The following is a 14,215-nucleotide window of genomic DNA, read 5'->3' as shown; positions in this document are numbered from 1 at the left end:
GCCACAGCGTGGACCGCCCGAAAGGTGGTCACTGGGTAACCCCGAGGCACGTGACATGGGGGCGGGGCCCGGGAAGGCGCTCGGAATCCGGAACCACAGTTCTGATTTTCTTTCCCCCTGGTCTGTGCTTACTAATGGTTCTGACGCTTCCAGGGAAGGGGGATTGGAGATAGGGGCTCAGTGCAGCGACGAGCCGCGTGGACCTGGGGCTGTCTGGCCGCCACCAGCCGCCTGCCCATCCGCCTGGCCAGGCTTCCCGTCGGTCATGGCGAGATTCTGGGCTTGCGTGGCCGGCGCTGGCTTCTTTCTTGCATTTCTGGTTTTACATTCTCGTTTTTGTGGCTTTCGGGTGAGTTGGAAAGTGAGGAAATAGCCGTCAGGTGTGTGGGTAGCACTTTGGGAAGGCGGTCTTGGGAAGGAGGTGGTGGGTCCTGGCTCTCACACTAGCTCGGCTCGAAACCTGCAGCGGGCTGAACTGCCTAAGTTAAAAACATTTGTAATGTGATACACTGGCGTTTTCCATATTTTGTCTTCTTCCCCAGCTCCCGCCACATCTCCACTTTGCCTTTAAAATTTCCTGGCGCGCTGAGGAAATCCTTTACCGGCTGGATGTGGATTGGCCTATGTACTCAGAATACTTTACTGGAGCAACGTTTTGTGTTGCAGTTGACTCCTTAAACGGATTGGTTTACGTAGCCCAAGTAAGTAAAATTGGGATTAAAAAAAGAAAGTTATGAATACAAAGAAAACAGCTTTTCTGTTTTACTGTGCGAAGTAACTGTATACGTTTATATTACGGCAAATGTGGAATTTGTTTTTTGAGTTAAAGTTAGTATTTTGATTTTGAATGTGACAGATATTAATATTGTTAGGTTAGCTGGGTTTTTTTTTAAACGTTACTAAATTTCTCGGTTAACTTTAATTTTTGTTCTCTCTGCCAAAATAAAGATCGCTTTCTTAAAACTGATCCTATCTAAGCGGTTATTTTTGTATACCTTCAGAGAGGGGATAACATCCCAAAGGTATTAGTGTTCACAGAGGATGGATATTTCCTACGAGCCTGGAATTATACAGTTGACACACCTCATGGTATATTTGCAGCCAGTACACTACATGAACAATCCGTCTGGATCACGGATGTAGGAAGTGGTATGTGTAGTATTATCTATTAACCTGTCTTGCTAGAAATCATCTTTGCCCATGTTCTTGCTTGTCCGTTTTAAAAACAGAGTGGCCGAATCTAATTGTAACTTCTTTAACGATTCATGAAATCATTTGTTTCTAAAAATCTTTAAATCATACTTTAGTAGAAAAGGAGGCTATAAATTATTATGATCTTTCCTTTGTCAAGGGACTTGTCCTCTTTAAAGCATCAGCTGCTCTTCTCAGTTTAAATAATTCTAAACGTCTTCTATGAATCCTATATGCTGTAAAGCCCTATGCTATAAAACGGAAGTTTTTAAAAGCTGATGAATGGAGTCCTTGCTCTCATTTTCTTTTACCACTTCTCTTTCAAAAGAGGTTGTGCTGAGAAACCAGAACTGCTTTCTTGCCCATTTGCCATTTGCAAGATTTGCAGAAACTGCTGGTGATAATGCTTCTGAAATCCCACTGGCTGCAGCATGTCTGAAACCTTCCTTCCGTCAAATATTTTTAGTCAAATGTACTGCAAAACAGTTGAATTGACAGCTGTGCGATAAGTTTTCAGAGACAGCAGTTTGTGTTTGTTGTGGCTTCAAACCAGACAGCATTAGCTTGGTATTATCTCAGGATCTCAGGAAGGAATGGGATTTTTAAAAATTTTATTTTTTATTGAAGTGTCATTGATTTACAATGTTTCAGGTGTACAGCAATTCAGTTATATATATGCATACATGTATATTTTTTCTTTTCAGATTCTTTTCCATTATATGTTATTACAAGAAGTTGGATATAGTTTCCTGTGCTATACAGTAGGTCCTTGAAGGAGTGGAATCTTAAAGACAGTATTTCTAGTAATCCTTGGCCCAGTTATATTCATGGCTTGAAGGTCATCCTGTTTCCCTAGTTCTGGCTAATTCAGATATCATTTTGGAATTAAAGAGGTCTCAGTTTTTATGAGAAGTGTCCTTAACCATATCTGTTCTCAGAACCCAAAAGATTTCTGAGCCTCAGACTGTGATCCGTTTATTTCCAGCTGTATTTTGGATGGTAAGATTCTGGTGAAACCCCAAAATCTAGGTTAACCTCTGAGTTCATTGTTGGACTCTAATGAAATTTGATTATTTTGCGGCTGCCGCTTTTTTTTTTCCTCCCTTTTCAGAATTTACTGTTAAAGGAAGCCTTTGCTTTTTAATTCATTCCATTCATGTGATCCTTTTTATAATGGACATCACTGGTTCCCAGAAATAAGAACACACATGACCTCTTCATTCTCTCCATTAGAGCTTATTTTTCCACACAGATCTGAAGACAGTTTTTCTCTTCCTTCCCATTTTTCAAAGAATAAATTCTCTTAAGGGAAAACATGGCTGCATATCAGCCATTTTAAAAAATTATTTAACAGTATTTTCTTTCTTTTTCCAATTCTTTAGGAACTTTGAAGTTTGCTTTAGTGTTTTGTTCTCTTATTATTGCTACAAACTTTGGCTCAAGCCTCCAAAATAAGTATAATAATAAATGCCATTTTCAAGATAGGATTGTAATGCAAACTGATCCACTTTATTTCCAGTGAGCTTATTGTTCCTAGTTCATCCTTTGAATGCCAACCAGTTAGCTGGTCGTGGTGTGCCTTCAGGTTGATTTCTGTGAACTGCTTTATATTATTTCCCTATTTATTAATATTCTACTTTGTACTTTTGCTTGTAAGGTAATTTGAATTCAAATAAATTTTAATGTGAGATGATAAGATACTAATGATTTGGAAAGATTTATCCCTTTTTTAGGAAAGGAAAGCTAATGAGTTGAATTTTGTATTTGTTTTCAGTAGGGGAAAATGTAGTTTTAAAACGTCTATATTGTTATAGGCCAGTGTTACCTCAATTAAGAAACTTAAAAAATATTAACACCAGGATAGATATAAATATCCTTTATAAGCAAGTAAACAGAAGTCTGTTTTATAGAGAAGCTTTTCATTGAGCTACTGAAATTGGAGCTCTGCCCATGAATGACTGAAAAAACAGTTTTCAATAAGTTGTTCCTTTTCCAGTTCCTTCCTGATTTTCTTTTACAAGTAATGCTTACTCAGGGTCATAAGATTAAAAAAGAAACTAGTATACCAACAATTTTACATCGTCAGCCTTTTGTTTAGTGAGTTAATTTTTTTTTTTAGTGTTATTTACTTGGTTTTAGAACCTACTTATTTTGGAGTACCTGAGATTTTAGTTCATAAATAGATTTGGCTGTAACTAAGAAGAAGCTCTGTTGCTTGTCAAATATAACATTTAATTATCTGAGCTTTTAAACTTTTTATTGCTATTTAATTCTGTCAAATTTTTGCTCTCAGCTTACTCGAGAAATGTGAATGTTTGTACAGTGGTTATGTTTGTGAAATGTGCATGTCTGTCTTTATAGGATCCTACGGTCATACTATTAAAAAATACAATTCCTTTGGTGATCTTGTTCAAGTTTTGGGTACCCCAGGCAAAAAAGGCACTGGTTTGAATCCCCTGCAGTTTGATAACCCTGCAGAATTATACGTAGAAGACACAGGAGATATTTACATCGTGGATGGAGATGGAGGGTTGAATAACAGACTGATCAAATTATCCCAAGGTAACATGGCTTAATTTTGCGTGGTACTGTAAGAATACTACTTAGTAAGTTGGATTTAATTTGCCTGATACTTGGTGTATATTGTAACCATTGTATATAAAGCTTTGTGTAAAGGGCTCAAGTGTATTACTAGGAGAAAACCAGGACAGCGTGTGAGATGGCCAGTAATAAACGATTCTGTTAGGTCTGCTTATTCTTCTCCAAAAGCTAGGTGTTCCCTTTGAAATGAACTGGAGGCAGAGTGAGAAGAGTGGGCTCAAGCAATCAGTGGTTATCCTGTCCAGTTAAGAATGGGGAGGCTAGGAACCTGGCGTCCCGGAGCTAAAATATCCTGCAGGTGGACTGATCAGCACGTGTTGTATTGTATTCCCTGCTCCAGGTCCTCAAGAGTATTCTGGATGCAGGTCTGTTATAGAAGAGACGGTTAAATGCTGCTCCATGTTATTGATCATTAAAGTAAAATAAAGTTAGGAGAAGGAGAAACTATTATTGGCTGGAGAAGTAGGGCAAGAGTTATGAAGGAAACAATTCTTGAACGAACTGGTTTTGGTCGGGGGAGAAGAGAGGGATGGGAGGAGTATTCACAAGGCTTTAATCGCACAAGGTCTACAGGTGGGACTTGGCAAGTCTTTCAGGAAAGGAGCTTAGGACGCTCTTTGGATAGCACAAAATATGATTTGGGGTGTCCTTGACAGTGTATCTAAGGATTTTGAAGCTATAATTTTGCCTATAAAAAGTCTGACGTGGCAGGTGATGTTACAGAAGCAGAGTTTTTAGAAGACAAAATAGCACCTCAGGACCTTGTTACAGTAAGTGCTTTCATTTGGAGGCTGTATAGTCAGTTTATCACCCAGTGACTGAATTGGGTCGGTGACAGTTAAAGGGAGGTGAGGTGGGGGTAAAGTAAGAATCCAGAAAATTCTATGCAAGAAAGAAACAACCAAATTTAGGAGACAAATTGAATATAACTGTGTTAGTTTCTGGTGGCTTAAACAGACGTAATCTCACGGTTTTGGAATCCAGAAGTCTGAACTGTATAGGGCAGGCCACGCTCCCTCTAAAGGCGCCCAGGGAGCGCACTTCCTTGTCTCTTCCAGCTTCCAGTGGCTCCAGACAGTCCTCGGCTTATGGTAGCATAACGCCAGTCTCCGCCTCTGTCTGCACATTTCTTTCTTCTCTATTTCTGTCTCAAATCTCCCTCTCCTTTCTCTTACAAGGACACTAGTTGTTGGATTCAGGGTCCACTCTGAATCCAGAATCATCTCATCTCAAGATCCCTAACTTAATTGTATCTGTAAAGGCCCTGTTTCTAATAAGGTCCATTCACAGCTCTAGAGATTGAGACTCGGACATGTTTTTGGGGGGTGGGGGGAACCTTCAGTCCACTACAGGGGTAATAAAGAAGACCCCCTATAAAAGCATAATGTGAGTTTTTAAACTCAGAGGAATAGTAATATCAAATAGCAGGTTGGTTACGAAGGAGAACCAGTTTGAGGAAGAGGTTAACATGAACCGTGAACAATGATTTTAAGTTCTGAAAAATTCAAGTGGAGACAGTCGTCAAAGAAGTGGATTAATTGCTTGAAACATAGAATTTTTTTTTTTAGCATAGAAATTAGACAAGCGAATGTATAAACAGAAAGCCAGGAAAGCATAATCAGCTGGGGGTATAATTGAATAGTTTGTAACTTAGGACATAAAATAGAACATTGCAAACGGGTTAAGGTATTCTCTATGTTGTTCAAACCATATCTGTTTACCATTTATAGATTACATGATCCTTTGGCTGCATGGGGAAAACGGGACAGGGCCTGCTAAGTTCAACATACCTCACAGCGTTACAGTTGATTCAGCTGGCCGGGTAAATATATGTTGCCACTGTGTCTGGACCATTTCTGAACGTGGTTTTGGGGCGGGGGCATGTATATATGCATCTTGGTGCACACATGCATGTCTGGACATCTGGCTGTGTGTCTATGTTAGTGGATGTGTGTATCTGGGTATTTCTGGCCAATTCCTCTGGGTGGGGCTGAGTATACCCCTCTCTTATAACTGTTTGAGTCCTGTAATGAAGTTCCCCTAATATCTAAAAAAGAGCAAAACAAATTATCTATGTTCCTTGAAAGAGTAGAAAAAGCAAGTAATGGAACCGAATGTAAGTGACGTTACCTGAAAAAGAGTTGCCTTCCTACTGGGAAAACTACTGTCAGTGTTTAAATATCTTTTAAATTCTAAAATTGAATTGAATTAATTCTAGAATGTGTTAATCAAGAGGGAGATGAAAAGGTTAATCTTGGAAGCTTGAAAAACGAAGTGCCCTAGGCACGCTCGTGCTCTCACTAGCTCCACTCTGTCTGGAGAACAGAAAGCTTTAACCAACACGTTTTACTTCAGTTCTCTTTTTCCCACCCCTATCCACTGCCACGTCTTTTGCTTTTGCACACCTTTAAGCATACATAGCTCTTTCGGGGGGTTGTCTTCCTATAACCAAACCCCCAGCCAGAAGGTTTTATATTAGTTTCTCCACCTGTTTTTGTATAGTACCTCGTACTTCTGCACTGTAGTAACTATCACGCTGTAATTTCATCATTTCAGTGTCCCCCGTAATGCATGTCGGCCGTGTGAGGGCGGGAACTGAATCCCTTATGCTTTGTATCTCAGTGCCTCGCACACAGTTGTCATCTTACGTATTTGTTAAATGACCACATGTCTTGGTACACAGTGAATTTGTCAGACTGTCTTGGCTTCATGCCATTAGAATTTTAATTCATTTCCACTTCTGATTCTGTGTTCGGCAAGCGACCTTCTGATTATGATTTAGCTTCCTATGTTGATGGAATGAGAATGTTTTGATCAGAAGATCTTCAAGTATTTCCCATCATAGATAGGAAGATAACTGGACATGTGAACCTTGTAGATTGGGAATTAGAAGGTCGAAATTCGGGTTTTACGTGTTACCCTCCTGAGCCTGGGAGAACGCTCCCCTCATGGGATAAGAACAAGATAAAATTTCTGACCCAGTTCAGTTCACCGCAGTGAGGAATGTCCTTTGCAGAGTCCTTGGCGATCTTGTGATGGGGAGACTCTGTCATTACCAAGTGCAGGAGAACAGGAGTGTTAATTTCTGGGCACTCGTGTTTTTATAACAACAGCAGTGCGATTCTGGGCATCTAACATGATTTGCTCATTTAATCATCACCTCAACCCTGTATGAAAAGCTTATTAGTCCTAGAGTTAGACTTGCTTCTTAAACAAGATTTCTCATGATCAGAATCTGTTGAGTAGGAAAAATAAGGCTAACAATGTATAGTGTCATTCACTCCAAGGATCCAAACTGTATTTCCTCCTTGGTCACTTCTCAAAGACAGGAATCTCAAAATCCTTAGGGAAACTCACCCTTAGTAAAGAATCATAGGGCAGGAAAAGATCTTGAGGAATCACCTTGCTGAGGGATCAGGGAGCTTTCTAAAGCGATGCAGGGAGTCTTCATTGGTTTCTGATTGGAGACGGGCTCAGTGGCTGTTGAAACTCACACACTGACCAAGACTTAGTCAGGGCTGCCCTGAAGGAGTAGGCCTGAACCCACAAACCCAAGAAATCCAGGGGTCCTCAGTGAGAGGAGTGGAGGCAGTGTGGTTGGCCTGCCCTTCCAGTGCATTCTTACTTCCTTCTGCACCCCCAGGCACGTGTCATTCCACTTCACCATGTGTGCCCCAGGTTGCAAGCATCGTATACAGTACACAGAATGTCACTTAGAGCCAGTCTACCTTCCTGTTTTATAACAGCAGTTTCCTTAATACCTCATGGCAGCCTACAGCAAACCTAGACTAAACCTACTGGCAGCCTGTTATCATTCTTTATGTGGTATTAAAATCTCCCAAGCTTCCTCTTTAAGTGGCTTGGCACTTTGGACTACCCTGGTAAATAGCAGGTGGGGGTTCAAGGATGCAATACAAGTGAACAGCTGGTTTCCCATCAGCCTGAGCTCCTAAGGAGCAAGGCTGCTTTTCTGTGTCCTTGTCTTACCAGCTGGCCCAGCAGCCAGCAAGTTGGCAGCGCTCAGAGACAGCGGAGGCTTGTTAGGGGAGCGAATGAATGAATGAATGCATGAATGCTGTCAGTTCTCAGTATCTGCTAATCCTCTGCATTATAGTGGAGGACCCCACCTTATTCAGATGGCTAGTGTAGTAGTCAGAGCATTCGAGGCTCTGGGTTAAGACAGATGCCCACACAGGGCTGTCCCGCTTCCTGTAAGCTCACTGGGAACAAAGGCTTTAACCTTTCTGCTCTTTAGTTTCCTGACAATGGGGCTTTTTGAGGACCCTCTCCTTTGGGAGTGGGTGCCTGTAAGTACTGAATGAGCATGTTTATGGAACTAATGAAAGACCTTCATTCTCTCCTCTTTTCTTTCTTCTCATTCTGATGTGGCGCTTTTTCAATGAATGTCTTTCTGGGTTCTCAGGTGTGGGTCGCTGACCGAGGCAATAAAAGACTTCAGGTGTTTGATAAAGACTCTGGGGAGTGGTTAGGAGCATGGAATAACTGTTTCACAGAAGAGGGACCTTCTTCAGTCAGGTAATTGTTTTCTTTTTATTTTAAAATGCTTGTTGGATTTGGTTCATGTTCATTTCTCTGAAGAGCTAGCTGCAAGTTGGAAATGTTTACTGTTAACTTTTAAGCAGGGAAAGGAAGGAAGGAAACAAGCATGCGGAGAACATGTAATCACATTTCACATCCTGGGCAGCACATCGCGCGGTACTCGACCCTCCTCCAGCCTCCACCCTCGAGATCATTTATTTTTAAACAGAATGTAAATAAAACATCTTGAAGGAGGAGGGTAGAGTGCATGCTTAGCGTGCACGAGGTCCTGGGTTCAATCCCCAGTACCTCCATGAAAAAAAAAAATAAATGAGTAAACCTAATTACTTCCCCCTGCAGAAAAAAAAAAAAAAAGTGTCAGACCCAGACTAACACTGATTCTCCACTAGTTTCATTTCTGTATACTATGATATTTTTTTTTTTAATTTAAGCTAACCTTTGGCTAAGTCTCCCATCACAAATCTCTCGTTCCCTCATCAGCAGAATTAGATCAATTTAAAATTCCCCCTGAAAGAACACCTTCAGCAAGCAGGTGCTTACAGGCTGTTTCATGCTGTCGGGATACAAATGTGGAAAAAATAAACCTCCGTGTTAGTCTTACACTGACTGATTCTGCAGGTGTCTTTCCCCGTAGATTTACTCCTGACGGGAAGTACCTGATCGCAGCCCAGCTGAGGCTCAGCCGGCTCCTCGTGGCGGCCGCGCCCCCCGTGGGGAGCATTGGCCGCTGCTCCGTGATCAGCACCATCCAGCTGGCAGACCAGGTTTCACCCCATCTCTTAGACGTCAGTGCCAAGACTGGAGCCATCTACGTGGCAGAAATTGGAGCAAAACAAGTACAAAAATTTGTCCCCATGAATAGCTCTTTCTCTTCGTTTGGTTCATACGTTTCTCTTCCTGAAGATGTTTCTCGTGGAAGTTGGGATTCTCAGAATCGTGGCTGAATACTCTACAGTAACGTTCAGGCATAGGGGTTTGTTTCTTCATTTTACCCTGACCCCGTGTCAGAAACATTTGTTTTTAATATCATTAAGAAGCATGTCTTTTGGCATTCTTGTGACTTAGTTTTATTCGTCAGTGTGTAAGGATATTTTAATGAAAGAAATGCAACTAACGAAAAAGGGGTGAAAAAGAGGGACTAAGGTTGTTGTAACTTAGTAATCTGCCTTGTTGGCTAATTCTCCCTGGGGGTGAAAAGACAGGAATCAAAATGGGTTTGCAGGATAATTTATAGAATTTCATATAAAAACTACAAACCTTCACTTTACTCCCTTTATAGGAAGGGAGCCACTTGAGAGAGGGGGTCACGTGGGGTCCTGCCTGACAAGTACTCACAGAGTGCTAGGTCCTGAGAGTTCAGAGATGAAGAGGCTGGGTTTGTCTGTGTGCATTCGAGTAGCTCAGAGTCCACACAGCCCAGCGACAGCAGCACACGAGTGTCCTGGGACTTTTGGAAGGAGGAGCACCTGAATGGTGGAGACTTCGCAGGGGAGCTAGTTTGAGCTCCCACTTGCAAACCTGAGGATGAGAAAACAATGTGGTCCAGGTCGAGAAGTTAGGGAAAGTTGCACGCTTGTTGTGAATGTAGGTAAACTTTCTTTTAAAAGCCCAACTTGGCTTTAGTCCTTTGGCTAAATCTTTAGCTGCAAAATACTTAATCTCAGTTTTAAATAAGTGGCTAGCATGTAAGCACTTTACCAAAAGGGATTTTTACAAATCACAGGGGTGTTTTTTTAAAAGTGTTAAAAATAAGCCCTCTCGTCAGTGCCTCGTTCTTTTTTTTTTTTTTTTTCCAAACAGGAACTCCGTTCATTCTAACATTTGCCTACCTCAAAGAAATTTCAGAATTATTTATATGAGGATATGTGCCAAGCACCTGGAGCTATTAAGATGAATAATTCCCTACCGTTCTATCTCTACATCTCTTTTTATCCCTTTGGTCTGAAGGTTGGCCTCCCGGTTGAGACCATCGGTTCAGTTTGTTCTGGTTTATTCTAGGTTTTGAAGGAACCTTGCCATGTTAGGATCTTTCAGATCATCGCCTTTTTTCCTCTCAGCCTCCCTCTTCATCCTAGGGTTGTACTGGACACTGTGTAGCGTGTCTCGAGCTGACTTTCTGCATCAGCCATTATGGCTGGAGTCTGTTTTCCAGACCTTAAGGGACTCACACTTGTTTTGATGCTGAGTCCCATCTCGATGCAGTTAGGAAAGTAAATCTACCGACAGGAAACTCTCCTGTGTTTCAAGGCCATTGAGAAGTGTGTTTGTGCCACTGAGGGAGCTGTGTGACCTAAATGAGTCACCTTAGTATTCTCTTCAGTGTAATAGGAACATCCCTGCCTTTCCTCCTTTAGGAAGCGCTGTGAGGACCAGACATGCGATATGTGCACGTGTGCCCTTTGGAGTCGGTAGCTCCAAATACATTAAAGGCATTTTATTAGCGAAGGTCCTTCTAAATGTGTCATTTACGTGATTCCAGCTGTCTGCTTTGCCTTAATTTTGCATTTACTGCTTTTTATCAAAACACATCCTCATGAACTTCATGCAGTTTGGCCATTATAGTAAATTGATTTGGGTGAAAGAAAGTCATTTGAGGTTTCATTTGTTTTGTTTTTAAGCCAGGACAAGAAACGGTCTCTTTGAAGGAATGCAGGGTCCATAAACTGATTTTGTCATTTCAAAAATGTTGTATTTAACTTTGTTTTATATTAGATTCTTATAAAACTTGCTGAAAGTATTGTCTTCATGTGTCTTGCTAAACGTGTTTATTTTGTTAGTATACTTGTAATCAGTTTTCCACTTTTTTTTCCTTTGGATTAATTGGTTAAATTAATTGAATGAGAAATGTGTTGTATTTTCTATTAAAAAATACAAATTAAAATTTTGGAAAGAAAACTCAGTATTATCTGGTTTTCCAATTAATGTTTGATTTTATTGTTAAAAAAGCAGTTTATGATTTCTTATTCCACGGAAGAATTTCAACAGTCATGAACTCACAGGGTGATACTGAGGGTGTGTCCTCTTCATTCACGTGTAAATTGAGGGCTGGAGTGTGTTGTGAATATAGCTAGCATTTGCTTGGAAGGTTTAATTTGGCTTTTAAGATGATGGGTGGGTACAAATGATACTAATTACTAGCTAGCTCTGTATTTTTTGTGTTAGAAATGGAATCTCTCTGTGCCTCTACTTTCTAGATCTGTTCTGGGGGAGAAGAGGTAGGGTGTGTAACTGAGAAACCCAAAGGCTGTGGGTGTCTTTCTTAACCTCCACTGTAACGTTGGGTCTTTGAAGTGGAACGTTTGCCCGTCAAGGTAAACGGGTGCAGTGTGACGGGTCAGCTAAGGAGACCTTGTATACGTTGTGCGCAGATCACGTAACAGGTTAGAAGACAGCTTCAAGCAATATGACTGTTGGGCCAAAGGCAGTCAAGGTCTAACCTTTGTTCTGCTTTTGTTGGGTTTAAACATGACTGGGTTTTAAAGCAGGCTAGATTGGATAGCCAGCATTAAAACTGGAGACTCAGATTTTTGCTCCTTAGACTCACCAAAATAAATTAGTTAGAATCAACAAAGTCTTTTTTTCAAAAGTCAGAATAGATCCCATTTATTCAACAAAAATATATGAGACAATAAATGTGTGAAGACACTTAGGCAAGTGTCTTCTGCCTTAGCAGTTCATGACCTGGTTGGGGAAACAGGCCACAACCACCCTTACTTCTCAGCTCTTTCTGGGAGGTGCCCTTTGGCACTTGTGTTGTGTTTCATTCTCGATACAAAAGAGGGCAGCAGAGTCCTGCTTATGGTAAGCATTTCTTCAAATCTAATGGGAGCATCAGTTGACCTTTATACTCTGATTTTTTTTTTAATCTGAGGCTACAGACAGTGGTAACCATACTTTTAACTTTCCTTCTTTTTCTTTACTTTCCTCGCATCTTGAGGAAATTCATTTATAGGTGATATGTTTTCCAAGGATTGTTGGAAATTTTTACTGTTTCATTGGATATTCCGATGTTTAAGGGGGAAAAAAGGTTAAATCTTTTCAATAATTCAAACTAACAGCCAGAATTGAATAACTTTTTAAACTGTAACCTGAATGTGTATTTCATAAAGTAGAAAATGTGTGTGTGTTAGGGAATTATTCTTTTTCTTTCTACTATTTATTTTTTCCTTAAACAATTTTGTCTTGTAGTTGCTGACTCTTTTTACAAATAAGAAAAATGGATTATTTACAAAAAGGCACTTAACCTATAGAATGCATGAGCCCTGCCGCTGACTATCTGCATTGTTCCGAGACTGCTTCATTTTTCTCATTTGGGAAATGGAGGTGATAGTATTTTTCTCATAGTATTCTTGTGAATACAAACAAGCCCATGCATGTAGAGCATCACACCCAGTCCCAGTCCAGATTTTTTTTTTTGGTTTGCATTAAAGCTATTTATCCATCCAACAGGTAACTACATGCTAGGTCCCAGGAACACTATGGTGAGCAAGGTAAATTTTCAGGAATTTATACTCTGCTTGGGGAGACAAAGGAGTTTGAATGGAAAAATGAGATTCTGATTAGAATTTGTGGTCTATATGAACACTTGGTTGGCTAAGTAAACACCCCTTTCCAACTGTCTCCCTTACTTTCCACCACCTTAGAGACCAGAAGAGCTAGGTACTTGCTTCCTCAGCTTGCCAGCATCTAGGGGTACCATGTGATGCTGTTCTGGCCACTGTAGTTCTGGGGCTTCCAGAAAAAATCATTTTTTTTAATTAAAAAAAAAGCAGGGGAGAGGATATAGCTCAAGTGGTAGAGCATGTGCTTAGCATACATGAGGTCCTGGGTTCAATCCCCATCAAAAAACCAAATAAATAAACCTGATGACCTCCACCCCTGCAAAAGAAAGAAAAAAAAGAGGGCAGGCATATTTAGCATCACCACCTTTTCCCTTCTTCCCTGACTTGAACTTGAATGTGATGCCTGGAGTTGTGGCAGCCCTGTTGGAACCATAAAGCAACAAACCAATATTCTTAAGGAAGGCTGAAGGAGACAGGGTTTTTATGATGGAGAAGCTATTGAACTGGCCTTGTAGTTCCTTTCTCCAGACTTCTTTTTATGTGAGATAATTAAATGTTTTATTTACTTAAGCCACTATTAGTTGGCTGTTTTCTTGCAGATGAAATTATTCCTGAGAAATTCAATATTGAATTAACCTACATTAATTTGAGGAGGATGGATATTTTTTATGGCTTTAACATTCTGTACCCAGGAAAGTAAGTCTCTCTGTTTTTATGTCTTATGTCATTTAATAAGATTTTTTTTAATTTAGATCCTGTGCATTTGTTTTGAGACACATTTAGATTCCTGTGTCAAGTTTATTCTATGCATTTATTAATTGTAGCTAGTAGAGTAGGATTTTTTTCCCCTTTTCTAATTAGCTTTTGGTGGTATAGGGAAAAAGTATCAATTCTTTTTATATATATCATATTTTTTCACTTTAATAAACTCTTACTAATTTAATCAACTATTACAGATACTCTTGGTATATGATTCTGAATTATACATCTTTCAATATTTATATTGTTTGCTTGATTTTAAAAATTTCATTACATTAGCTACACTGTTCAAAACAATGTTGAATAATAGCAGTGATACGGAATATCTATCTTATTTCTGATTTTAAGGGAAATGTTGATACTTCACCAATTAACATGATGTTTGCTGTTAAGTCTTGGTAATTTTCATATTTAAGTAGGTTTTTTTAATCTCCTGGAATCTTATTAAAAATAATTACTTAATTTCATAAAATGGCTTTTGGCACTGATGTATACAACATGTTGGTTAATGAAAGTTATAGTTTTTTTTAATGTTTATTATT

General features: G+C 39.9%; 1 protein-coding gene across 3 annotated transcripts; it reads left to right on the top strand.

Moving 5' to 3' along the window:
• Positions 1 to 54: 54 nt before the first annotated feature.
• On the top strand, positions 55 to 13,670 carry NHLRC3 (NHL repeat containing 3). 3 transcript variants are annotated; one of them, XM_064493192.1, is made up of 8 exons: positions 55 to 349; positions 543 to 701; positions 1,002 to 1,149; positions 3,553 to 3,753; positions 5,523 to 5,614; positions 8,216 to 8,328; positions 8,987 to 9,188; positions 12,541 to 13,670. In XM_064493192.1, the coding sequence occupies exons 1-8, from the start codon at positions 56 to 58 to the stop codon at positions 12,622 to 12,624; spliced, it is 1,293 nt and encodes a 430-aa protein (XP_064349262.1). In that variant the 5' UTR covers position 55; the 3' UTR covers positions 12,625 to 13,670. The 3 variants fall into 3 exon arrangements, with proteins under 3 accessions (XP_064349262.1, XP_064349263.1, XP_010980721.2); XM_064493193.1 differs by lacking the exon at positions 12,541 to 13,670 and adding an exon at positions 10,153 to 11,251 and having other exon boundaries at positions 56 to 349; XM_010982419.3 differs by lacking the exon at positions 12,541 to 13,670 and having other exon boundaries at positions 56 to 349; positions 8,987 to 10,149.
• The last annotated feature ends 545 nt before the right edge of the window (positions 13,671 to 14,215 follow it).

This window comes from Camelus dromedarius, chromosome 13 (genome assembly GCF_036321535.1).
Source record: "Camelus dromedarius isolate mCamDro1 chromosome 13, mCamDro1.pat, whole genome shotgun sequence".
Classification (NCBI taxonomy): domain Eukaryota; kingdom Metazoa; phylum Chordata; class Mammalia; order Artiodactyla; family Camelidae; genus Camelus; species Camelus dromedarius.
The sequence above is the reverse complement of the archived record's forward strand: the minus strand, read 5'-3'. Positions and strand labels throughout refer to the sequence as shown.